This window comes from Chiloscyllium punctatum, chromosome 39 (assembly GCF_047496795.1).
Source record: "Chiloscyllium punctatum isolate Juve2018m chromosome 39, sChiPun1.3, whole genome shotgun sequence".
Lineage (NCBI taxonomy): Eukaryota > Metazoa > Chordata > Chondrichthyes > Orectolobiformes > Hemiscylliidae > Chiloscyllium > Chiloscyllium punctatum.
The window spans coordinates 32,909,347-32,935,647 of NC_092777.1; the positions used below are offsets into that span (position 1 = coordinate 32,909,347).

The 26,301-nt window shown below is 43.3% G+C and overlaps 1 protein-coding gene across 1 annotated transcript; it reads left to right on the forward strand.

The window, feature by feature from the left end:
* The first annotated feature begins 982 nt into the window (after positions 1-982).
* On the forward strand, positions 983-26,301 carry rsad1 (radical S-adenosyl methionine domain containing 1). Its single transcript, XM_072558421.1, has 9 exons — positions 983-1,252; positions 4,877-5,010; positions 6,015-6,219; positions 8,064-8,429; positions 11,236-11,299; positions 13,666-13,813; positions 16,721-16,775; positions 24,179-24,282; positions 25,277-26,301. The coding sequence occupies exons 1-9, from the start codon at positions 1,073-1,075 to the stop codon at positions 25,434-25,436; spliced, it is 1,416 nt and encodes a 471-aa protein (XP_072414522.1). The 5' UTR covers positions 983-1,072; the 3' UTR covers positions 25,437-26,301.

Genomic DNA, 26,301 nt, shown 5'->3' on the forward strand with positions numbered 1-26,301 from the left:
CTGCCTCCAAGCACCTGGTCCGACCCTGGCCCCAGCTGCAACTCATGTGCTCCCCACAAAATTCCCAGAGCAATAGAAAGCAGTAAAAAGTGACACCTGGCAAAGTACTCGCTGACCATCCTAGAGCTCCATTTTGAGGTAAACAAGATGAGTCAGACCAGTTTGTGCCATTCACCAGATTTACAGATTTTTTCCTTCTGAATGTGCTCTTAATCAGCTCCTAAAAACTGCAATCAGCCTCAAGAACCAGACAGTTTCTCATGGCCCCTGTTTTAATGAGACTCACCAGTGATAGGAACTACACACCAGATGGCACTATTTTCATAGCCTAGTTAGCTCTGTTCCCAGCCTTGGTAGTGCATACCAACCCTTCCCTATGCCTCTTCAAGAGGAGCAAATTGAGACTGAGGTTACTTGGGTTGGATATTAAAGTTGATGAGAATTTATCAGAAGAATGGCATTAGACTGGAATTGCATGAAAGGAGTGAGCAGGAGAGTGATGTGGACAGGACCAGTTTGTAAAGGAGATTGGGAGTGAGCAGCAGGATGTGGTTAGATAATGTGAGATTTTAAAAAAAACTACAGGGAATGGAGGGGAGAATACTGTTATTTGGTGGATTAATAAATGGCATGGATGGAATGTTAAAGGTAATGTGTTGCAATTGTGCAGCATAATGAAATTAAATTGAATTTGTCATGAGAGAGTATGGGGTGATGCAGAAGGGTTTGAATTGAAAGGTAGGTTTAGACTCAGTGCAATATGAAAGGGAATAGCAGATAGAGTATAAAACTTCACAATGAGTACAGCCAGGGCTGTTTAGATTGCTAACCAAAACAGAAATTGCTGGAGAAACTGAGCAGGTTTTGCAGAACGTTTCTGAGGAAGACTGTTTTCTGTACAGTGTGCTATGCTATTGTAGGGCAGTAGGTGGTGGTGCAGGCAGTGACTGGTTTTGTTTGCTCATTGCCTGCCCTCTTGTTAAATTACAGTCTCTTTAGCTGTAGTTAGGGAGTGAAGGAGTATTGGAGAATCGGAATTAACTGAGTTGGGGTTAAAGTTAAAGGGAGAGGTATGCTGTGGCCTTGCACAGCTCACTGCCTAATGCACCCTCTGCGACTGGCCAGGAACTGTACTGTGTCTCTGCCTCTGGCCAGGAGTTCAGGACAATTCTCAGGCTGGGGATTAACTGGGGGGCAAGTTCCTGCATACCTGGATGAGGCCACTTTACATCAAGCTGCATTATATGTTCATGTGAGTAATAGCGATAGGGTGTGGGGTCATGTGTCTACAGTTGCAAAATATAAAAAAAGTATAATGTGGAGATGCTGGTGTTGGACTGGGGTGAACACAGTTTAAAAACCACACAACACTAGGTTATAGTCCAATAGGTTTATTTGGAAGCAGTACCCCTCGGAGCGTTGCTCCATTAGGTAACTAGTGGAGTAGGATCATAAGCTCATTAAAAAAAATGGCATAGCAGGAGATTGTTTGATCCATTTTGTCTATTTCAACCACAAAACATTATTCACCAGCTTCATCCAACTTTCCTGCTGTTGGTCTGTAACGGTGTGGGTTACAGTGCCTATGGTGCATAACTGTTGTATAAGTGATTTTTTTTAAAAAAGTGTTAATGCAGGTTTCTGCTTCCCCACCCTTTCAATCAGTGAGTTCCAGACCCTCACCACCTTTTAACCCTTCTGACAATTGTTTTAAATGTATTGCATCTCTAAGGAAAATAGTCCTTACTTCAAAAACAAAGACCCTCATAATTTTGTACATCATGAGTAAATATTCCCTTGTTTCATCCACAATCCCAATTTACCTGATCCCAGCTCACGGATAAAATTCTACATTCTTGCCAACATCTTCCGTAACCTCTCTCATACCCTCTCATCCTTCCTGTCATTAGATTTAGATTAGATTCCCTACAGCGTGGATACAGGCTCTTCGGCACAACCAGTCCACACCTACCCTCCGAAGAGCAACCCACCCAGACTCATTTCCCTCTGACTAATGCACCTAACACTACGGGCAATTTAGCCTGGCCAATTCACCTGACCTGCACAGCTTTGGGCTGTGGGAGGAAACCCACGCAGACAGGGAGAACATGCAAACTCCACACAGACAGTCACCCAAGGCTGGAATTGAACCTGGGTCACTGGTGCTGTGAGGCTGCAGTGCTAACCACTGAGCCACCATGCCGCCCCATGTTATGATCAGAACTGAACGGAGCACTCTAAATGCAAGATGAACTTGTGTTTATATAGCGCTTTTCAGGATTTTTGAGATCTTGAAGTAGGTTACAAGTCATTGAAATACTTTTCTTTAAGTGTGGTCACTGATACTGTAGAAAGCACATTTGCTGTGTTGCACCCAGCCAGCTCCTACATAATATTGACATGGTTAATGTAATGTCAGTTGCTGGATAACCACACCAGGAATAAGTCTCTTGCTCTTTTTTAGAAGTGTACCACCACCTGAAGAGGCATATGCCATCTGAAAGATGGCACTCTGACAGTGCAATGCTCCCTCAGCCTAAATATTTAGGCTCAAGAGTTAGACTGGGACTTGAAATCAGAACATTGTGATTCTGAGATGAGTGTGAGGCACACTAGATGCTAGTGTGTTTTACAGTTTTAGGATGACCTCCTGCCTCTTCAATTGCATTCAGAAAAACTGTCCTTTCCGCAGTGCTATTGGAAAAAGGTGGGACTGTGGACCAGCACAGACACAATGGGCTGAATGCTATCTTTTGAAGCTGTAGGTCTTTGATGATATGGAAACGGTTTTAGTCACAACGTTTACCTCTCCTGCTAACTTCAGGGATTGACAAAGTTTTGTTGATTTTTTTCCAAGCATGTGATTATTACTGGCAAGGCCAGCATTTATTGCCGTGGAGAAGGTGGTGGTGAGCTGTCTTCTTGAATTGCTGCGGTCCATGTGGTGTAGGTACACACACACGGCTGTTTGGAAAGGCATTACAGGACATTGACCCAGTGACAGTGAAAAAAACCAATGATATAGTGTCAAGTCAGACTGCGAGTGACTCAAGGGAACAGTTAAAGGTGGTGCTGTAACCATGTATCTGCTCCCCTTGTTCTTCTAAATGGTCGAGGTCATAGGTTGGAAAGTATTGTTGAAGGAACCATGATGAGTTTCTGCATTTTGTGGATAGAACACACAAATGCCACTGTGTGTCAGGTGAAGGGAGTGAATGCTGAAGGTTGTGGATGGTGTCAAGTGTCTTTAGTATTGTTGGAGCTGTACTCCTCAGGCAACTGGGTAGTATTCCATCAGACGCCTGACTTATTCTTGGAGATGGTGGACACATTTTGGGGAGTCAGGGAATGAGTTATTTGCTGTGGAATTACCAGGTTTTGACCTGCCCTTGCTTTTTTATTCATTCCTGTGACTTAGGCATTTGCTGGGAAGGACAGCATTTGTTGCCCATCCCTTATTGCCCTTGACCTGATTGACTTGCTAGGCCACTGTAGAAAGCAGAGTTAGAAAGGGTGGTGCTGGAAAAACATAGCAGGTCAAGCAGCATCCAAGGAGCAGGAGAGTCAACATTTCAGGCATAAACCGTTCATCAGGCTCTACTTGGATGCTGCCTGACCCGCTGGTTTCCTTTCCAGCGACACCTTTTTTGACTCTGACTCTCCAGCACCTGCAGTCCTCACTTTTTCCACTGTAGAGGGCAGTCAAGAGTTAACCATGTAGCTGTGGTTCTGGATGTAGTTTAGACCAGGTAAGGACGGTAGATTTCAATCAATCTTCAGGAAATCTATGGTTATACACTTCAAGGTCCCCTGTTCCTCTATATCTGCCAGTGTTCTGTCATTTATTGAGTGATCCCTTGGCCTTTTTAGTCTTCCACCAATGCGTTACCAGATTGAACTCCTTTTGCCACTGTTCCGCCCATCTATTGGTCTCTATATTTATGCTACAACTTTATTTTTCATTCTCATTCATTACCCCCTTTTTTTTGAATCATTTGCCAACTCGTAATCACATTTCCTGGTTTGAAATCTAAATGTGCCACAAAAAGTAAAGGAATTAGTACAGAGCTCTCCAGGTACTCACTGGGAATAGCTTCCATGTCACAGACATGCCCAATGACCATGATCCTTATTTCCTGTTTCTGTGTGCATTTTGGAACAAACTTGGATTTTTCCTTGGATCCCATGGGAATTTACTTTGTATCCAGCCTGACATGTACACCTTATCAAATGTCGTACTGAAATCTAAATTAACCAAATTAAACTGTCCTAATTTACTTTCCTTCTTACTACTTCAAAATCATGTTGGTCAGAACCAACCTTCCCATGACGAGTCCTAGCTGACTGTCTTTGATTATTTTTTTTTTTGTAAAGGAAGATTTAACCCTTCCCTCAGAAATTGTTCCCATCATATTGCTCCTACTATGGTTAGGCTGACTAGCCTGTAATTACTTGGGCTATTTGCCCTTTTGTCCAGTCACTAGGACATGGTCCTTGATCTGAAGATCAACAGCATTCTGTCCACAAGTCCCAGGTCCTCGCTACATCCTGAAATGATATGTCTGTGCTGTCCCAGCAGGAAGCAGGAGATGGTTAGGAGTAAGGCCTCTGCTTGATCACTTATCTGCTGCTCCCTGATCCAGGGTAACTGCAGTCACTAATAACTATGGCCATTTAGCTAGGACTTTCCTTGTCTATGTGAATAAGGTACTTCTCCACTGGAGAGGGGGATGTGTGGTTGGGGAATCAGGTCCCTGCATAGCTGAAGAAGGAGTGAGAGGATGAGCTGTGTCTGCCATCTCTACCTCTGAGGAACCTGGGCCATAGGCATTAGTTGGAGGGAAGTATTTTAGTTAATATGTGCTTTCTTTTTCAGTGGCCATTCTGTGAGAGAAGATGCACGTACTGCAACTTTAACAAGTATATCTCCCCCAGCATTGATCATGATGCTATGAGGGATGGCCTTCTACGAGAGACAGAAACCCTGCTCAGTGTGAGCCAAGTGAAGGAGTAAGTTTAAAGTGGTCCAGGAGCTGTGGAGGGGTGGAGACATGGGACAGATACACACAACAAGGCTGAAGGAACAATGGTTTTGGAACCATTTTTGGAAATCAGGAAGCAGTGATTAGGTGTGAGTAAGTGAATATGGGATGGAGTCACCTTGAGTCAGTTGTGTACACTCAGCTCAGAATCAGAACATTTAGTTCAAACCTGGGAGATTTTGTTTTGTTCAATCACTGAATGTAGGTGTCACTGGCTAGGGCAGCCTTAATTGCTCATCCTTCATTACATTTAAGTTGGTGGTGAGCCACTATCTTGAACCAGTGGGTGGGTGTAGGTCATCCCACAGTGCTGTTGGGGAATAATTCCTGCATTGGAGTGCTGCACATTTCAGTCCCATCAAACATTCTGAGGGGAGGTACAACACAGAATGAGCTATAGAGTAAAGCTCACTCTATGCTGTCCCATCAATCACTTTCAGGGTGGGTAAAGCACAGGGTTAGATACAGAGTAGACTTTCTTTTGCAGTGAGCTTCTGTGTTGCTCCATATCAGAGGACGTGGTCCTTTCAGTATTGAATGCTATCCTGTTTATTTATAACAGGATTACTGTCAACACATTGTCCCACTCCCCATAAACCTCCCCCAGTTGTATAGAGGAGCAGAGCACTGATGTGAGCCAGCAATCAGCTGGATGGCTGCATAATTACTCTCTGTTCCCCTGAACTGCGGAATGTAGAGTCACTCAGAACTTCCACTGAAAATCACAATCCAGTGTCTGGTGTTAATGAGTGAGTGGAGGACCTAGTCACTGAACTGCTCCAAATAGTCTGTCAGCATTCACTGCTGAATTCACTGGCACACAGTGAGGGATCATGGGAATGAGGGATTGAACCCATGAACAAGGTGTGAAAAACAAAGCAGGCAACTGGAGCACAGTGCTGGTAGCATAAAGATTGTAACCCGCACCCCCTAAATATAGCATTGTTATTCACACTGTTATTCATTTCTAAGGATCACTTCGATATTCTTCGGTGGGGGCACACCAAGCCTGGCCCGACCGTCCACCATCGCCCGTGTCCTGGAAACTGTTGCCAGAGTGACCCACGTCCCTCATGACATGGAGATCAGTATGGAGGCCAACCCCACATCAGCTGCAGCTTCCAGGTTGGCCGAGTTCAAGGAGGCTGGGATCACCAGACTGTCTCTCGGGGTGCAGGTGAGATTGGGCTGTGTGTCTAAAGACGGGGTGTGGGATCAATCCCTGTGTTTTTCTCTCATTTTGTCCTGAAGATGGCAACTCTATTGGGCTTCACGTTCCCCTGCCCTTTTATCTCAGTTGAATGTTTAATAAGAAGAGCAGGCCTACATTGATTGTTAGCAGTCCCTTTACCATTGGGAATATCAGACTGTCTCTCCTGGATAACCATGGTGTTAGCGAGTTTTGGGAAGTGTGTGTTGAAGGTGTCTCTAGTTACTCAAAGCCAAGTTCAGGGTGTTGGAGTCTGTCACAGCAGGCCATACAGAATCAGGCTGCAAATTGCCTGGAACACAGGTTCCAGGAGGTGGCATCCTGCAGTGACACAGAATTCAGAAGGGCAACGAGTGGGTGACCATCGAGCAGGGCAGAGAGAGGCAGATAGTGTAGAAACCCTCAGTGTGACATTTTACACCAGCTTTCAGTGCTGAGTACCTGTGAAGGTGACGACATTTTGGTGGCGTGTGGTCTGAAACATTTCCCAGCCCTGTTGGGAAAATGACTATCAAAGGAGCACCGGCAAACGCTTGGGGATTTGTTAACTGAAAGTTTGACAAATGTTTCTGCAACTATCGATGAGAACCACACGTTGAAAGTGTGAGAGTGAAGGACTTGTCATTTATGTGGGAAAAGGGTTGCGATTCTGATGCTAGAGTCTTAGGAATTTGGGAGAAAATTAAAATCTAGAACCTCAAAATGTAGTCATCTCGGAATTACTCCTGATCTTTTGCACTAAAAAGCATGGGAATGCTAGATAAGGCTGGGGAAATACTGCAGCAGAGAGAACTTCAGATTTAGGGATATTTGGATAAGTTCTGGGACACGAAGGAACTTTTTCAAGTGGAACTGGTAAATAGGGGCTGTTTTCATTGGAGAAAAGAAGGTTTGGGGTGACTTGATAGAGGTGTACAAGATGATTAGGGGTTTAGATAGGGTTGACCATGAGAATCTTTTTCCAATTATGGAGTCAGCTATTACGAGGGGGCATAGCTTTAAATTAAGGGGTGGTAGGTGTAGGACAGATGTTAGGGGTAGATTCTTTATTCAGCGAGTCGTGAGCTCATGGAATGCCCTGCCAGTAGCAGTGGTGGACTCTCCCTCTTTATGGGTATTTAAGCGGGCATTGGATAGGTATATGGAGGATAGTGGGCTAGTGTAGGTTAGGTGGGCTTGGATTGGTGCAACATCGAGGGCCAAAGGGCCTGTACTGCGCTGTATTTTTCTATGTTCTATGTTCTAGGACTGGCTCCAATACCAGGAAAGTTAACAATATCTGTCGGGGAGGCCCCTGGGATGAGAGAAGAGAAACTTGGTGTATTGCAAAGTGGAAGAGATGAATACACTGGAGTGTGGAATACTTCAGGACAAAGGGCAAATGTGAGACCATGTAGGATGGATTTGGAATCCATGTTTGTAAGTGCAAGGAACATGGTCAATACGGTTGATGGGCTGCTGCCTTAACGTGCTACATGGTGCCATGGTCTGTAGCCAATAACACAAACCTGGTGGTATTGATCATAGAAAATACAACACAAGGAGAGAGAGAGATGAAAATCAGTGCTCTACTCTAGCAAAGCTCAATCAAGTTTTACACTGACATAGTGTGATCATGTTCCACTGAGGGAGGTGAGGGGTTCATGTTCATTATGAAATGGACAGAAACTCTGGCATAGGAGGTTTATCCCAGGAGGTAGTCTTGCGTTAGTTTTGAAGCCAGATCTTGCCTGTGGAAGATCAGTAATTCAGGTACCCAGCCTACCATTATTCAGTCTAATTATGCGCACTGTTCTTCTGTTTAACTGTAGGCGTTATGCGACCGTGACCTGCGGATTCTGGGAAGAGACCACACGGCTCGAGAAGCCCTTCAGAGCCTGGAGGAGGCCAGGAAACTGTTTCCTGGTAACACATCTGTTGACATCATATTTGGGCGCCCAGGCCAGAATGTGGAACCATGGGAGGAAGAGCTGGAAGAACTGGTAGCATTGTGTGATCACCATGTATCACTCTATCAATTGACATTGGAGAGGGGAACAGGTCTTTACAAGCAGGTCCAGGAGCAGGCCCTGAGCATTCCTGAGCAAGAGGAATTGGCAGAAATGTACCAAGCAGCAAGGAGAATTCTGGGAAGGGCAGGATTCCTTCAATACGAAGTATCAAACTTTGCTAAAAGTGTAAGAGATGGCAGGTGATAGTGGGATCTGGGTGAAGCATTGTGCTGAACATGTTGGGAACTTGTATTCAAATCCACAATGCAATTCTCTGTGTGTTATCATGCAATGCAATCTGAAGTTCTTATTGCTGTTTGGGCCTTTTAAATAGGGATATCACTTGGGCTGCTTTTCAAACAGAAGACATCAACTGCAAACCAGGAATTGGGGAATTTTGAGTATTGCTGAAAAATGGCCATGATGTTGAAGATGTGTTTCTGCTGTTAAACATCACTTATGGAACAACCTTAAATGTGCTAGGAATTATTATAACAGCCGATTTCAGATCATTAGCTAGGCTTATAATGAAATTCATTTGTACTTCCTAGAGCCTACAATGTATTCTTCCACCAAATTTGCAAACAGAACCAGATCTTAAAACAGAATGTGTCCAGACATTGAGCCCTTTGCAACTAAACAAAACCTTGGGGACAGCCATTTGCGGTTCATTTCCCATCATAACACATCAACCAATCAGTTGAAGTTTGTGAATTTAGCAAAGACATGAGACACAACTGTTCCCTGGTGCAGTCTCCTGAGCAATGCCATAATCAAACAGAGTCCACTTGCTAAGTTATCAGCACTCTTCTCTTGCAGTGCAAAGCATTTGTTTCCTTTGAAATTTGGCATTCTTGCATCTGTCCTGATGAGTACAAGATTTAAAACATAACAGAGTGTTGCTTCTTTTTTCAGCAGTACTCGAATTCTTGTCCTGTCAAGGGACAGTTAAGGGATTATTTATAAAGGTCAAGGGATTGAGGTATATTTTTGGGATGGTGTTAACTCTGTATCTAACCCATATTGGACCTGAAGATTAATTTGGTAGAGAATGTGGATGCCGGAACACTGATGGTTCAGTTATGTGATGTACTCAATGACAGAACTCCTGGAGTTGGCTGCAGATTAAATAATGTAGGCATTGAAATAGGCCATTCAGCCCATCAAGTCTGCTGTCATTCAGTGCAATCATGGCTGATTTGATAATTCTCTGCTTACGTTTCTGTTACATCCCCATGTCCATTGATTTCCTCACTACTTAAATAGGTGACCCCTGATTCTGATATTACACTCTCTAGGCCTAGAATCTCCAATAGGGGGAACTAACCACTCCGTATGTACCCTGTCAAGCCCCTAAGAATCTTGTGTTTCAATGAAGTCTTCTCTAATCCTTTTCAACTCCAAAAAGCCAAACTCGTAAGAAAATCTATCTGGATCAATATAGTGGACTTTTTCTGGACTGCCTCCAATGCCAGTATACCTTTCCCTAGATAAGGAGCCCAAAACTGCTCTCAGTATTCTAGATGTCATTTGATAAGTATAGCTTTGGCAAGCTTTCCTTTTTTTACTGTTCATTCGTGGGATGTAAGTGTCACTGGCTAGGCCAATATTTGTTGCCTCTCCCTAATTGTAGTTAAGATGTCAATTAAGAGTCAACCAAATAGTTGTTGGTCTGGAGTCACATGGACGCGAGAACCAGGTAAGGATGGCCGTTTCCTTCCTTATTGGACAGTACTGAACTAGATGGGTTTTTCCTGACAATCATCAACAGTTTTGTTGTAATCATTAGACTCTTAATTCCAGATTTTGTTTTTTACTGGATTTCAATTCCATCATTTTCCATGGTGGGATTTGACCTAGGGTCCCCAAAGCATTTCCTGTTTCTCTGAATTAATAATCTAGTGCTGATACCTCTAGGCCGCTGTCCTCGCTTTAGACTTGTACTTCATTCCCTTTGAAACAAAGGCCAAAAGTCTATTTGCCTTCTCAATTACCTGCTGAACGTGGATGCTAGATTTTTGTGATTCATGCATGTGGACTTCTAGATCCTTGTGTGCTGCAACGTTTTGCAGTCTGTCTTCATTTAAACCATATTCACACCCCACCCCCATTCCTCCCATCAAACGATAGAACTTTACATTTTCCCACATTATTATATTTAATCTAACAGCTTTTACCCACTTGCTTAACCTGTCTATATCCCCTTTAGACTCATTGTGTCATCCTCACTAATTGTCTTGCCAGTTATTTTTGTGTCATCCACAAAGTTTGCCATGGTACATGCACTAATGCCAAGAGAGAAATCAACTAGGGCTGCTGCTTCCCATCACCATCATCAGTCTGTGCATTTGTGAACATTGACTTAGTCTTGCATCATGCAGAGGAATTTGGATGGGGCAGCAGGAAGTGGCTCATATCCAGGGACCCTGTCTGCCATGGAGTATTTGCACCATCTGAGGCAGAGAACATTCAGCCCCTTCAGAATATTCTGTCATTCAATTAGATCATGGCCCAAAATTATACATCACAAAATTTAAGGTAAGACAGAGAGGAGGTACGGCTTTTCTATTTGTACAACGAGTTGTTGTGTTGTGAAATGTAATGCTTGAAATTCGAGTTGAAGCAGATATAATAGTAACTTCTTACCAAAAGGCTGTACAATTTATACTTGAAGCAGAAATATTTGCAAGGTGGCAAGAGGTTTAATTGGAGAATTCTTTCAAAGAGCCAGGACAGCTATGATGGGCCAAATGGCCACCTCATGCATTCTGATTCTATGAAATGTACAGGCCTTAGTTCCCCATCCATTAATAATTTTACAGATTGGATAATGACATTCCAAAACACAGTTGGGTGTCTGCTTCCTTTCTGTTCTGTTTCTCAGCTTTTTGCTCCCTCTGTGTCCCTACATAGGATCTCATATGTGAGTTACAGGCTGGAACTACTGTTATCCTCTGTGAAGCTGCTTAATGATGTTTTGCTTATTTCCCAGGGAGCTGTGTGTGAGCATAACCTTGGTTATTGGAAAGGAAGGCAGTATCTTGGCGTGGGCCCAGGTCAGTTACTTACTGCTTCAATGTAAGTTAACTGTGTGTTACGCTTTGGGCTATTTGTGTACTGTCCTGGCCCACTTCCCATGTACTACATCACTATTACACATCTGTCCTTGCCCTCTAGAGTCTTAGACGTGTACAGCATGGAAACAGACCCTTTGGTTCAACTCACCTAAGATGACCAGATATCCTAAATTAATCTAGTTCCATTTGTCACCTTTTGGCCCATATCCTTCTAAACCCTTCCTGTATGTGTATCCAGATGCCTTTTAATTGTACCAGCCTCCACCATCTCTTCTGGTAGCATCACCATATGCATGAAAAAATTGCCCCTTAGATCCCTTTGAAATCTTCTCCCTCTGACGTTAAACCTACACCCTCTACTTTTGGACTCCCATACCCCGGGAAAAAGACCTTGGCTATTCACCCTATCCATGCCTGTCATGATTTTGTAAACCTCTATTAGGTCAACCCTCAGCCTCTGATGCTCCAGGGAAAACAGCCCCAGGCTTTTCAGCCTCTCCCTACAGCTCAAACCCTCCAACCTGGCAACTAGCACCAGTCCAGCAGCTTGCTGGAATGATTCCCCTGTGGTAGCTGGAAGGCTCACTATCGGATCTGGTTTAACAACTCGGGTCAGTTTGTGTTGGGACCTTAACCTTTGTCAGCAGCAAGCTTTAGAAATTGGGTCTTGTAGCACCTGTTAATCTGGTGCACCTGTCCTTCCTGTCCATCCTATTCCTGGCCCCAGTTATTTTGTCATATGGGACTGAGTCCAGTGAGCATGGTATTTCGCAATGAGCTTAAGACCATAAGACATAGGAGTGGAAGTAAGGCCATTCGGCCCATCAAGTCCACTCCGCCATTCAATCATGGCTGCTGGGTACTTCAACTCCACTTACCCGCATTCTCCTCGTAGCCCTTAATTCCCAGAGACAACAAGAATCTATAAATCTCTGCCTTGAAGACATTTAGCGCCCCGGCCTCCACTGCACTCTGCGGCAATGAATTCCACAGGCCCACCAGTCTCTGGCTGAAGCTTTTGTGCTGCTGGAGGGGTGAGGCCTGCAGGATGGGAACTTCCAGCAAGAACAGAATCATTTTAATGGGAACTGGGACTACACAACTTGGAGTTCAATGTTTATAGAATAGAATCACCCCCACCCTCCTCTCATTTATCTTTCCACCCTTCAGGCACTCTGCCTGTATTCCTGATGAAGAGCTTTTGCCCGAAACGTAGATTTTACTGCTCCTCGGATGCTGCCTAAACTGATGTGCTTTACCAGCACCACTCTAATCTAAACTCTGGTTTCCAGCATCTGCAGTCATTGTTTTTACCATAGAATAGAATCCCTACAGTATAAAAATAGGCCATTTGGCCCAACAGGTTCACATTGCCCCTCTGAAGAGCATCACACCCAGACCCACCTACTACCTTATCCCTTTAACTCTGCATTTCCCATGGCTATCCCAGCTACCCTGCACATCCCTAGACACTGCGGGCAATTTAGCGTGGCCAGTCCGCCTACCCTGCACATCTTTGGACTGTGGGAAGAAACCCATGCACACACAGAGAGAATGTGCAAACTCCAAAGAGAGTTGCCCAAGGGTGGAATTGAATCCGGGTCCCTGGAGCTGTGAGGTAGCAGTGCTAACCACTGAGCCATCATGCTGCCTACCCTTAATATTCTTTGACCCCTTTGTTTACCAAAAATCTATACACCTCTGTCTTTAAAAGTATTCAAATAACACTTTACTCACAAGGTGATGACAGCAGAGGTCCGAAGATTCATGATTCTCTGTGAGAGAAAAAGTCACCTTGTTTTACGTTTAAATGGGTGACACCTTATTTTTAAACAGTGACTTCTCATTCGAGATTCTCCCGTGAGAGGAAACATACTCCACATCCAACCTGTTATGGTCTCTCAAGATTTCATATGCTTCAGTCACCTCTTGCTCTTCTGAGCTCCCATGGATACAAGTCTAGCCTCCAATCTTTCCTCATAAAACAATCTGTCCATTACATGTGCTAGTATTTTAAACATTATCTGAACTGATTCTAATACATTGATGTCCTTCCTTCAATGAAGATACATATAAAGTGGTATCACCCAGTGATGAGTATAACAGGGCATCCTTGGTGTGAAGATCATCCCAAGGAATTGTGGTAGTCACTCTTGCTAGTACTGTCATGGACAGATGCATCTGCTAGTAGGTTGGAAAGGATGAAGTCAAGTAGGTTCAAATTGATCATTGTGTTCCCCACACTGTAACAATGACCGCACTCCAAAGGTCCTTTATTAAATAAGAGGGCTTCAGAATATCCTGAGGTTGTGAAAGGAGCTATATCAATACACATCTCTCACCAGGTGCCCACGGCAGGTTTATACCCTGGGGTGAGGGAAAATCTCTGCGAGAGGCCAGGATACAGACCCTGGAACCTGACGACTGGCTCAGGGAAGTGAGACAGTTTGGTCATGGAACCAGGAAGCGAGTGCAGCAGACTGAATTGGACATGTGAGTATGTTTGAGATTGAATAACTAATCAGCAATTGTTTTGTGAATAACTAAATTGACTGTTTAAAACAAGTGCTGACATGGAGGAGCTGCATGAACTCCCCCCATTTCCCCATCTGAGTAAAGGTTCCTCAGGTTGCTTATGCAGTTTATTTAATTCACTCATGGGCTGTGGATATTTATTGTCCATCTCTAGCTGCCAAAGAGAACGTGCTGGTGTTGTTGTCAGGAATTGCTGCAATCCACATGCTCTGGGTAGATCCATAATGTCTTTAGGCGGGGAATTCCAGTGTTTTGACCCAGCAATGTATTTCCAAGTCAGGTCAGTGAGTGGCTTGGAGGGGAACTTGCAGGTACTGGTGTTCCTATGAATCTGCTACCTTTGTCCTTCTAGGTGGAAGTGGTGGTGGTTTTGGAAGGTGCAGTCTAAAGATCTTTGAATTTCTGCAGTGCATCTTGTAGACAGTACACTCTGCTGCTATTGCTGTTAAATGTAACACAATCCTCTTGAGTTTAAATGCTTTGGACATGAATGTCTGCCTGATGGCACAGACAGATTCTGAACCGCACAGGCCACAAGGTCCTGAAGCTTTTCCCAGTTGGATCATTTCAGTTGGGATGCTGCAGTTGCTCTCCGTTCTTGACCCTTTTCCATACCTACTGGAAAGTACAAGTCTATGTGTCCATCCCAAGACCGGATTTGAGTCACTTGTTTTCCATTATTTCTGGGTGAACGAGGATAACTCCGAGCCCTGGTATATAGGCAAGACTTTCAGTAACACATCCAGGATAAAAAACAGAACAAACTTTGATATCAGAAATGGACAGTGATATATATCAAGAAAGGAATGATAAAGTGGGGCTATTTTCTCTTGAAGAATTGTAAGGTTTGGGTGTGGCTTAGTCGAGCTCTTTAAATTCTGGAAGGTTTTGACAGAGTGAATGCAGGGAGAGTGTTTCCACTTGTGAGCTAGAACTAAATGAAAGGTCATCGCAAAGAAATTCAACAGAAGATTTTTAAAATGGATACAGCACATAAGGAAGCCATTCTGCTTGTTGTGTCTGTGTTTGTCCTCTGCAAGAGCATTTCTGTGAAACCACTTTGAAGTGAACCAGCCTAAGGTCAAGGTACACAGTTCCATGTCCTGGACTAGCTTAACTTTATAGCTTCAGATTATCTTGATTAGATTCCCTACAGTATGGAAACAGGCCTTTCGGCCCAACAAGTCCACACCGATCCACCCAGTCCCATTCCCCTACCCTATATTTACCCCTGACTAATGCTCCTAATACTATTGGCAATTTAGCATGGCCAATTCACCTGACCAGCACATCTTTGGATTGTGGGAGGAAATCAGAGCACCCGGTGGAAACCCACGCAGACACGAGAACGTGCAAACTCCATACAGGCAGTCACCCAATGTGGGAATTGAACCCAGGTTCCTGGTGCTGTAAGGCAGCAGTGCTAACCACTGAACCACTGTGCCACCCAGGTTCAGGTTCCTTAAAGAGAAATAGCAATCTTCTTTTGAAGTGTGCAAGAGGTGTGAGTGTATAAATCTAGATATATAGACACATCTACTCTTCTGGCAGATGCTGATGACATCTCTCAATTGCAGTCACCCACATATTGATGGTTTGGTTTTGTTCCCAGTATTAATGTTAACCCCTCTCCTCAGTGGGAATTTTCAAAACTTCAAAAGTTGACTTGTACATCAACCTCCACGTTAGCTCCTCTATCACTATGGCATGTGGAATAGCAGTTTCCATGTTAAAGACAGACACACAATATTGAGTACACCAGCCTTGTCCACTATCCCTATGTGTAGATGTCCTTTTTGTTCCCTGATTGACCCACTCCTTTTACTACTTTTACACCATTTTAGATTGATTTTTATATTAGCTGCCATTTGCTATTTACATCTCCAGCTCACCCAACTTTATTTACCACTTTCAGTGAACATTCATACATGCCAGGTTAACTTAGACTTAATGACTGTTGCATTCTGGCCCCAGTAATATCTTATTACTTACAATTCTACATATCTATATCCCTCTTACCCAGTTCTCTATGTTCCTTGATATTCCTAACTAGTATAACATTTTGGTTTTTGCATCTCAGTCACTAAATAATAAATTACTTTATTCAAAATTTTTATAAGAAAGGATTTTTAAAAAAAATTATCATTCTTTGCTTGGGGGGATGTCAGCATCGTAGTTTGTTGCTCATCCCTAGTTGCCCTTGAAGGTGGTAGTGAGCTGTTGCGTTGAACTACTGCAGTGCTTGTGGTGTAGGTAGATGCACAATGCTGTTAGAAAGGAAGACCTCGAATTTTGATCCAGTGATACTGAAGGAGCAGCAACATAGTTTTGAATTAGGGGAGTTAGAGTGGGTGGTGGGACTTTGCAGCTGGAGGTGTTCCCATGTATCTATTGCCCTCGCTCTTGGTGAATTAAGCTGTGAATTTGGGAGGTGCTGTAGTGTCATTTTCCAGCCTGATGATTATCCCTTCATTCTAGCATGTCTTTGAATTTTGAATGGTTCAAGTTTCTTGAATATCCTCGAAAACAATTCCAAGCATCTCCTGGATGTGAATGTGTGTTGACCACACATAAAGAATCTGTCAGAGAAACAATTGACAATACCTATCCCCTGAGAGTTTGGGGCAATGTAAAGAAAGTTTTACTCTATCAGACCTGTGCTGCATATGCCCAGGGAGTGTTTGATGGATATAATGGCAAAGGACCTTTACTCTGTACTGTGCTCGTGTGCCCTAACTGACTGGGAATGATTGGTCATATTAGCTGCCTGATGTGGAAGGTATTATATACCGAGCATGAACATCCTTCAGTGTAGCAAGCAAAATAATAGACCTTAGGCTGTATATTTGTGTTTTTATTTTGTAGATTGGAGGAATTGCTGGTTTTGGGGCTCCGAATGAACGATGGAATTACACATCAGGTAATTGAAAATGGAATTCTTTTAAATTGGTTGATCCTAATTGCTGTAACTTTCAACAGTTATGGGCAAAATTCTAAAGTCTGAACACTGTTCACAGCAACAGTCCAGATAGAAACTCACTGGGTTTTGTCTCCTCAGCCAATGTGAGGTGACTGGTTTCGAGCCTGAGTGAGCTGAGATGCCCATCTTCGTGTGTGCTCACACAGTGGACATGCTTGCATTCATACAGAAGCAATCAGACCCTCACATTTGCACAATTATAGTTTCTCACACTACAGAGTCTACATGTTTGAAATGCTTCAGTGGGTTATTTGGTAACAATCTAACTGGTCCCACTACGTGCTATTTTTGTTGCCTCACAAACCTTTCATTTTCAAATATATTTCTAATTCTCAAGTTAGCATTGAATTACCTTCCATCATCCTTTCAAATATCCTTTCCAGATCATACATCACTACAAAAAGAATCTCCTTTCCTCCGATACTTTTGCCAATGACTTCAATTTTTTGTCTTTGAGTTAATGAGCCTTCTGCTGATGGAAACAGATTTTCTCCAGCAACTCAGTAAAAACTCCTGATTATTTTGAACCATATGTTTACATCAGTCCTTCCCTTTCCCTGTGTACTCCAAGGAGAACAGTCCCTTGCCAGTTTTGCCATTTCCACACAGTTGAACTTTCTCATCCCTGGAACCAAATCTTGTCTGCAACCTTTCTAAAGTTTTCACGTCCTTCCTGAAACTCAGTGCCCAGAGTTCTTGATGAAGGGCTTTTGCCCAAAATGTCGATTCTTCTGCTCCTCAGATGCTGCCTGATATGCAGTTCTTTTCCAGCACCACCCTCTGGGCACAGTGTTGGGTGCAATCCTTCAGTTGACACCTCATGGAGTCGGAGAGATGTACAGCACGGAAACAGACCCTTTGGTCCAACCCGTCCATGCCAACCAGATATACAAACCCAATACAGTCCCAGCTGCCAGCACCCAGCCCATATTCCTGTAAACCCTTCCTATTCATATACCCATCCAGATGCCTTTTAAATGTTGCAATTGTACCAGCCTCCACCACTTCTTCTGGCAGCTCATTCCATACAAGCATCACCCTCTGCGTGAAAAAGTTGCTCCTTACGTCTCTTTTATATCTTTCCCCTCTCACCCAAAACCTATGTCCTCTAGCTCTGGACTCCCTCAACCCAGGGAAAAGACCTTGTCCATTTATCCTATCCAGGCCCCCTCATGATTTTATAAATCTCTACAAGGTCACCACATAGCCTCCAACGCTCCAGGGAAAACAACCCCTGCCTATTCAACCTCTCCCTATAGCTCAAATCCTCCAACCCTGGCAACGCCCTTGTAAATCTTTTCTGAACCCTTTCAAGTTTCACAACATCCTTCTGATAGGAAGGAGACCAGAATTGCACGCAATATTCGAAAAGTGGCCTAACCAATGTCCTGTACAGCTGCAACAAGACCTCCCAACCCCTATACTCAGTGCTCTGACCAATAAAGGAAAGCATACCAAATGCCTTCTTCACTATCTTATCTACCTGTGACTCCACTTTCAAGGAGCTATGAACCTGCACTCCAAGGTCTCTTTGTTCAGCAACACTCCCTAGGACCTTACCATTAAGTGTATAAGTCCTGCTAAGATATGCTTTCCCAAAATGCAGCACCTCGCATTTATCTAAATTAAACCCCATCTGCCACTTCTCAGCCCATCTGATCCAGATCCCATTGTAATCTGAAGTAACCTTCTTCTCTGTCTACTACATCTCCAATTTTGGTGTCATCTGCAAACTTATTACCTAAGCTCACATCCAAATCATTTATATAAATGGCGAAAAGTAGGGGACCCAGCACTGATCCTTGTTGCACTCCACTGGTCCCAGGCCTCCAGTCTGAAAAACAACCCTCCACCACCATCCTGTGTCTTCTACCTTGGAGCCAGTTCTGTATCCAAATGCCTAGTTCTCCATGTATTCCATGAGATCTAACCTTGCTAACCAGTCTCCCATGGGAACCTTGTCGAACGTCTTTCTGAAGTCCATATAGATCACGTCTACTGCTCTGCCCTCATCAATCCTCTTTGTTACTTTTTCAAAAAAACTCCATCAAGTTTGTGAGACATGATTTCCCACGCACAAAGCCATGTTGACTATCCCTAATCAGTCCTTGCCTTTCCAAATACGTGTAAATCCTGTCCATCAGGATTCCCTCAAACAACTTGCCCATCACCGATGTCAGGCTCACCGGTCTATAGTTCCCTGGATTGTCCTTACCACCCTTCTTAAACAGTGACACCACGTTAGCCAACCTCCAGTCTTCCAGCACCTTACCCGTGACTATCAATGATACAAATATCTCAGCAAGAGGCCCAGCAATCACTTCTCTGGCTTCTCACAAGAGCTCGAGGGTACACCTGATAAGGTCCTGGGGATCTATCCACTTTTATGCATTTCAAGACATCCAGCACTTCCTCCTCTGTAATGTGGACATTTTGCAAGTTGTCACCATCTATTTCCCTACAGTCTATATCTTCCATATCCTTTTTCACAGTAAATACTGATGCAAAATACTCATTTAGTATCTCCCCCATTTTCTGTCACTCCACACAAAGGCCGCCTTGCTGATCTTTGAGGGGCCCTATTCTCTCCCTAGCTACCTTTTTGTCCTTAATACATTTGTAAAAACCCTTTGGATTCTTCTTAACTCTATTTGCCAAAGTAATCTCATGTCCCCTTTTTGCCCTCCTGATTTCCTCTTAAGTATACTCCTACTGCCTATATACTCTTCTAAGGATTCACATGATCTACCCTGTCTATAACTGACATATGCTTCCTTCTTTTTCTTAACCAAACCCTCAATTTCTTTAGTCATCAAGCATTCTGTATGCCTTCCAACCTTTCCTTTTAGCTTAACAGGAATATACTATCTCTGCACTCTGGTTATCTCATTTCTGAAGGCTTCCCATTTTCCAACCGTCCCTTTACCTGCGAACATCTGCCCCCCCAAACAAATTTTGAAAGTTCTTGCCTAATACTGTAAAAATTGGCCTTTCTCCAATTTGGAATTTCAACTTTTAGATCTGATCTTTCTTTTTACATCACTAATAGAATTATTGCCGCTGGCTCCAAAGTGCTCCCCCACTGACACCTCAGTCAACTGCCCTGCCTTATTTCCCAAGAGTAGGTCAAATTTGCTCCTTCTCTAGTAGGTACATCCACATACCGAATCAGAAAATTTTGTTGTACATGCTTAACAAATTCCTCTCCATCTAAACCCTTAACACTATGGCAGTCCCAGTCTATGTTTGGAAAGTTAAAATCCCCTACCATAACCACCCTATTATTCTTACAGATAACTGAGATCTCCTTACAAATTTGTTTCTCAATTTCCTTCTGACTATCAGGGGTCTATAATACAATCCGAATAAGGTGATCATCCCTTTCTTATTTCTCAGTTCCACCCAAATAGTTTCCCTGGATGTATTTCCAAGAATATCCTCCCTCAAAAATGCCACTCTCCCTCCTCTCTTGCCTCCCTTTCTATCCTTCCTGTAGCATTTGTATCCTGGAACATTAAGCTGCCAGTCCTGTCCATCCTTGAGCCATGTTTCTGTAATTGCTATGATAACCCAGTCCCATCTTCTTAAACATGCCCTGAGTTCATCTGTCTCCCCTGTTAGGCCCCCATTGAAATAAATGCAGTTTAATTTATCAGTCCTACCTTGTTCTCTGATTTGTCCCTGCCTGTCCTGACTGTTTAGCTTGCTTCTTTTCTCAACTGTACCAGTCTCATATTGATCTCTTTCCTCACTATCTCCCTGGGTCCCACCCCCCCTCCCCCCCACCTTACTAGTTTAAATCCTCCTGAGCAGCTCTAGCAAATTTCCCTGCCAGTATATTAGTCCCCTTCCAATTTAGGTACAATCCGTCATTCTTGTACAGGTCACTTCTACCCTAGAAGCGATTCCAATGATCCAAAAATGTGAATCCTCCTCCCATACACCAGCTCATCAGCCATGCATTCATCTGCTCTATCCTCCTATTCTTACCCTCAATAGTTCATAGCACCAAGAGTAATCCCGATATTACTACCCTCGAGTACCTCCTTTTTAAATTCCTGCATAACTTTCTATAATCTCCCTTCAGAATCCCATCCTTTTGTCTCCTTTGTCGTTGGTTCCAGTGTGTACAATGAGCTTCTTCTGGGCCCTCTCCCCCTTGAGAACATTCTGCACCCTCTCTGAGACAACCTTAATCCTGGCACCAGGGAGGTAACACACCATTCTGATTAGTTGCTCCTGGCCACAGAAATGTCTGTCTGTGTCTCTGACTAGAGAGTCCCTGAACACAATTGATCTCTTGGAATCTGATGTCCCCCTCATTGCATTGAGCCAGTCTCAATACCAGAAACTTGGCTGTTTGTGCAACGTTCTGCTGAGAATCCATCACCCCCTACATTTTCCAAAACAGCATACCTGTTTGAAATGGGGAGAGCCACAGAGGACTCCTGCACTACCTGCCTAACTCTCTTACCTTTCCTGGAGTTAACTCATCCATGTGACTGTATCTGCGACCTTTTTCCCCTTCCTTTATCTGCCATCCATCATATTGCCTTGCTCTTGTAAATTCCTCATTGCCTCTAACTGTCTCTCCAACTGATCCATTCAATCTGACAGGATTTGCAACCAAACGCATTTATTGCAGATATAATCCTCAGTAACACGTAAACTCTCCCTGAACTCCCACATCTGATAAGAAGAGCATATCACTCTAATAAGGGTCATTTTTGCTTCTTCCAATCTGCAGACCCAGAAAATAGCTCTGTCTTATTGCTCGACAAAATACTGCTCCTGGTTAACTTAATATTTATGGCTTATATTTTTAAATTTAATCAAGAGATGTATTTCAATAAAACAAAATCAAGAAAGAGCCCACTCTATTCACTACTGCAGACATATAGCAAGGCCCCAAGTCCACACTTAAAACTATTCACATATCTGTCTCTGTGCTGTGAACTCTTCCAAACAGGTTCCTTCAAGATCAGTTGTGAATTTCACTGTTTGTTAATTTTCCCAGATTCACTCCAATGTCCAGCGATACATGAATTCACACAGCAAAGACAGTAACTACACAGATTCACTGCTGTGTCAGTTAGCAGTGTGGATTTCTCTCTCTCTCTCTTCCAGCAGCGCCCCCCCCCCCCCACCCCGGCCCTCCACACTGATCTCCCCATGTGCTGCCTTTGTCTGTTCCTCTCCCTTTTACCGAAACAATTTCTTTTCAATAAAGGATTCTTTATAAATAAATTCCTTTTGAATTGAATTAGCTTTATTGTCACATACTCAATGAATACACTGAAACGTCACTACTTACAGCACTATTTTAGGTACAAAGGTACCTAGGTATAGCTTCTTCAGTTACAAGCACACCATGCTTTTTGTATAATGGCCCTTCATTTTGATACAAAGAAAATGACAAACGATTTACAAAGGATCCACAATTATCTGCCATTCGATTATTTGACAAGATCGCAAGGTCCTGATGCTTGGCTAAATTGTGTTATCCAGCATTTGATTATTTGGAATTCGATTAACCAAACGAAATACTCCCCGCCTGTGTCCTTTGGATAATTGAGGTTCTCTGTGTTTAACCTGTTAATCCATGTTTCTAGTACTTCTGTTCTTTCTAAACTAAAGGCTTCTATTTTTTTGTATCCCTGCAGTCTCAGGATCTCCTAAATGCTTAGCAAATAATGGTGTACTTTTAAAGTGTAATCACTGTTGTAATGTCAGAAGAGCTGCCGCCAATTTACACAACAAGACTCTCAAGCAATGACTGGAGAATCTGTTTCTAGTGACTCTGTTTGAAGGATAAATATTGGTCACAATTAGCATCCTTCCATCTGCAAGGGATGATGGGAATACAATGTCAGAACCTCAGTGAGGTCAGATGAGGTCACCTGCCGCACTCTTCGATGGTTGAACAAAGCAATGCTAGAAAACAAAGTCTGTCACAAGTGCAAGGTGTCCCTTGGCAGTGTAATAGGATGTTCACTGTTGGCACCTGATCTTCAGGTCTGACACCAGTGTTGAGGCTTTTGACACCACATATCATTGAGGTGACAAACTGAGGTTCCCCATTTATATTAATTGATGCTTTGGGCTTTCATGTCACTTTTTACAGTATCTTCGAATTGGAGCTTTCGATGCTCTTGGCAATGACTCTCTCCCAATGTACTGTGTTCTTGGGGATATGGCTATTTTTTCATCCTGTGCTAACAAAGCCACCTTTGCTTAATTAGCACTAGTAGGCTTGGCACATTTGCCCCAGAATGGGCTGCCTCATTCTTTATGAATTTGTCTTGATATATGTGAGAACTCAGCTGCTACTCTTCAAATTGTATCAAATATATACCCTTGAGTGGGGAAGTGGGGTCTCAGTTCAACACCTCATCTTTAAGATAGAACCTCTGACAGTACAGGACTCCCTCAGTATGGCACATGGAGGGACAGTCTAGATTGTATGCTTTGGAGCGAGGTTTGAACACATGACTTTGTGAATCTATCAAAGGCACTACCAGGTTACAAATTAATGTCCCCATGCTGCCCACTCATTGAGAAGGTGGGAAGGGTGCCTTAACCTAGACAATATCCGCACCCTGCATATTTGTCTGTGTGAAAGACAGCCTTTGGGAAAAGCAAAATTAACTTGTTCCTGCACGCACTCTGCTTAGTGATAATAGTCCAGCTGTCTGTGAGACAATGTCTGCTCCATATTGATGGAGGATTTGGGAAGGAATGGGTATGTGTGATGAGGGACATGTAGAGAAACATGATGAGTGGGATTTGAGGGATGTGGGGAGACACTGAGTATTTGGGATTAAAGGATATTGGGATGCGCTGAGCCTGACAGCACTTCAAATTGTAAAAATTCTCATCTCTGTTTTCAAATCCCTTCATGGACTTGCCCATCACATGCTTTGTAATTTCTTGTGATTTATGCTCTTTATCCCTGGTTTCCATCAGTCTGCCTTTGGTTGCCTTGGCCCCAAGCTCTCTAGAGTTCCTTCCGTAAACTTCTGCTTCTCTCTCCTTGTCCAAAGCACTCCTTGATACTTCTTTGGGATAAACTTCGAATCACCTTTCCTGATATCTCCACAGGTAAGTGGGTGCCACATTTTGATGGAAAACTTTGGTGTGAAGCCTTTAGACGTTTTGTTCTGTTAAAGGAGCCCTGTAAATCGAAGTTTTGGGAGAAGGTGGCGATGAGAGGTGTGCAGACCGATTGGAGTGAGTGAGGGTGATGGGAGGGAAGCAGGGTTTGACAGGAAGAGTTTTGTGTGACATCAGCATGCTGCTCTCTCTCCAGCCATGACTGATTTTGGAAAGTTTCTGTTTTCCAGCTTTGGTTGCAGTGTTCACCCAGTTTGAGTCTACAGGAGGCAGTGGGGGACTCGCCTGAAGTGAAGCAGTATCTGGAGAAGCAGCTACTTGTTCTGGACAACAGGTAGATCATTACTGGTGACTTTGCTAATCTTGTTTATTTTTCCGTGGAATTTATTCCATTCCCTGTCCCTCTGGTACAGTCCAATGGATAGTCCCAGCCCTCCAAAACTTCCCCTCAAATGGCCATTCTCAATGGGATGGGGGGGTGGGATTGTGGTGGTGAATAGTGAGTATTGATTTAAAAAGTTCAACAATGAAGTTGACCATCACTAAATCCAATTAACCCTCTTGTATCCTACACCCAATATTGTTGGGACACTAAGGTTAAATGAGTCAGGAATCAAGAACAAATTGTAAGAGTTTTTACAAATATATAAAAAGTTGGAGAATAGGTAAAGCAAACGTTCGTCCTTTAGTAGCTAAGACATGTGAAATTGTCATAAGGTATGAGGAAATGGCTAATATGCTGAACAAAAATGTTGTGGCTGTATTTGTAGCAGAAGGCAAGTTACAGACCAGAAATAGAGGGTAACTAAGCAGCTGAGAGGAGTGAGGAATTTAAGGCAATTCATGTATGCAGATAAAAATTATTGCAAAAGATTAGAGACTTAAATTAGATTAGATTACTTACAGTGTGGAAACAGGCCCTTCGGCCCAACAAGTCCACACCACCCCGCCGAAGCGCAACCCACCCATACCCCTACATCTACCCCTTACCTAACACTACGGGCAATTTAGCATGGCCAATTCACCTGACCTGCACATCTTTTGTAATCTGATCGCTTACATCTAAAAGAGATGATTTTGGGAATTGTGAATGGACTGGTTATGATTTTCAATACTTACTGGACTCTAGAACAGTCCCAGTGAATTGGAAATTAAGAAACTTAGCTATATCTGATGTGGTGCAAGGCAAGACTGCTGGCCAGTGGGTCCTACACAAATGTGTGAAAGGCTTCATGTCTGTGAGCACTGTAATCTAGTGCGCTATTAATTTGAGACAGGGCACCTTACTGCCAACTGCAAGCTTGATTTCTTTCCTTGTTTCTCTCCAGAGGGCTGCGGTGTTCCTGGGAAGGTCTGGCATTACTTGACATGCTGTTACCCGCTCTCCTCCTCCAACTACAACTCTCCTACCAGAAGTCAGTCAATCACTCCCTGCCTTCGACTGGCTCTGTTCCTCAGGCACTGGGATCAACAACTGCTCACACGTAGAGAGAAACATAAGTAACACAAAAAAAATGTCTTGAGGAGCTTCATGAGAAAGTTCCAGGAAGTGTGAAGGAAAACAGACATCAAGTAAAGGAGGTATTTAGGGTATGTAGCCAAAAACATGATTAATGATGTAGTTTAAGGTCTATCATTAAGGAAAAGAGCACAGGATAGAGTACCAAAGGGACTTGTGGGTTAGGAATTCTGAACCTAGCTTGCTGAAGGCATACGTGGGGGAAGTGAAGGTTTTGTAGGACAGGCCAGATAAATGGAGAGGGCTGGGTGTGGAGGGAGTTACAGAGAGCAGAGGTAGACGGGAGTAAGAAGCTGGGGACTTTGAAACAAAGGTGTGAATTTTTATTTAGCTTCCTATGCAACTGACATGGTATGAGGAATTAATTGCTAAAAGGGGCCTTTGTGTTGTCTCTCACCTCTGGGAGGTTAGTTAAAATCCAGCTGCATGTAAAACTGCAGCTTCAGAGGTTTTATATGAAATGTGTGGGTAACTTCAAACTCTCTGGTGTGAGCACTATAACGTGGCCAGTAATTAGTCCGAGGGAGGATGATTGGGCACCTTATTGGATGAGAATTGGAATAATTCTGACTTGGGGGTGATTGAAGGCTTCAGGTGGCTAAGGTGGTGTAGAGGGATGTTGTGGTACACCAAGTCAAATGTTCCGAATAGTTAGAGGATAAGCACTTAGGAACAGTCTTCATCTAGTCCCAGGCTCTGTCAGTGGAACCGAAACAGTAATTGAAGCCTATTCAGATGCAGTATTTTTGGACTTGTGTCAAAAACATAGCAAGCTTCAATAGGTTAAATTAATATGCAAATAAATAAAGTATATTTTTGTAATTTATAAAACTA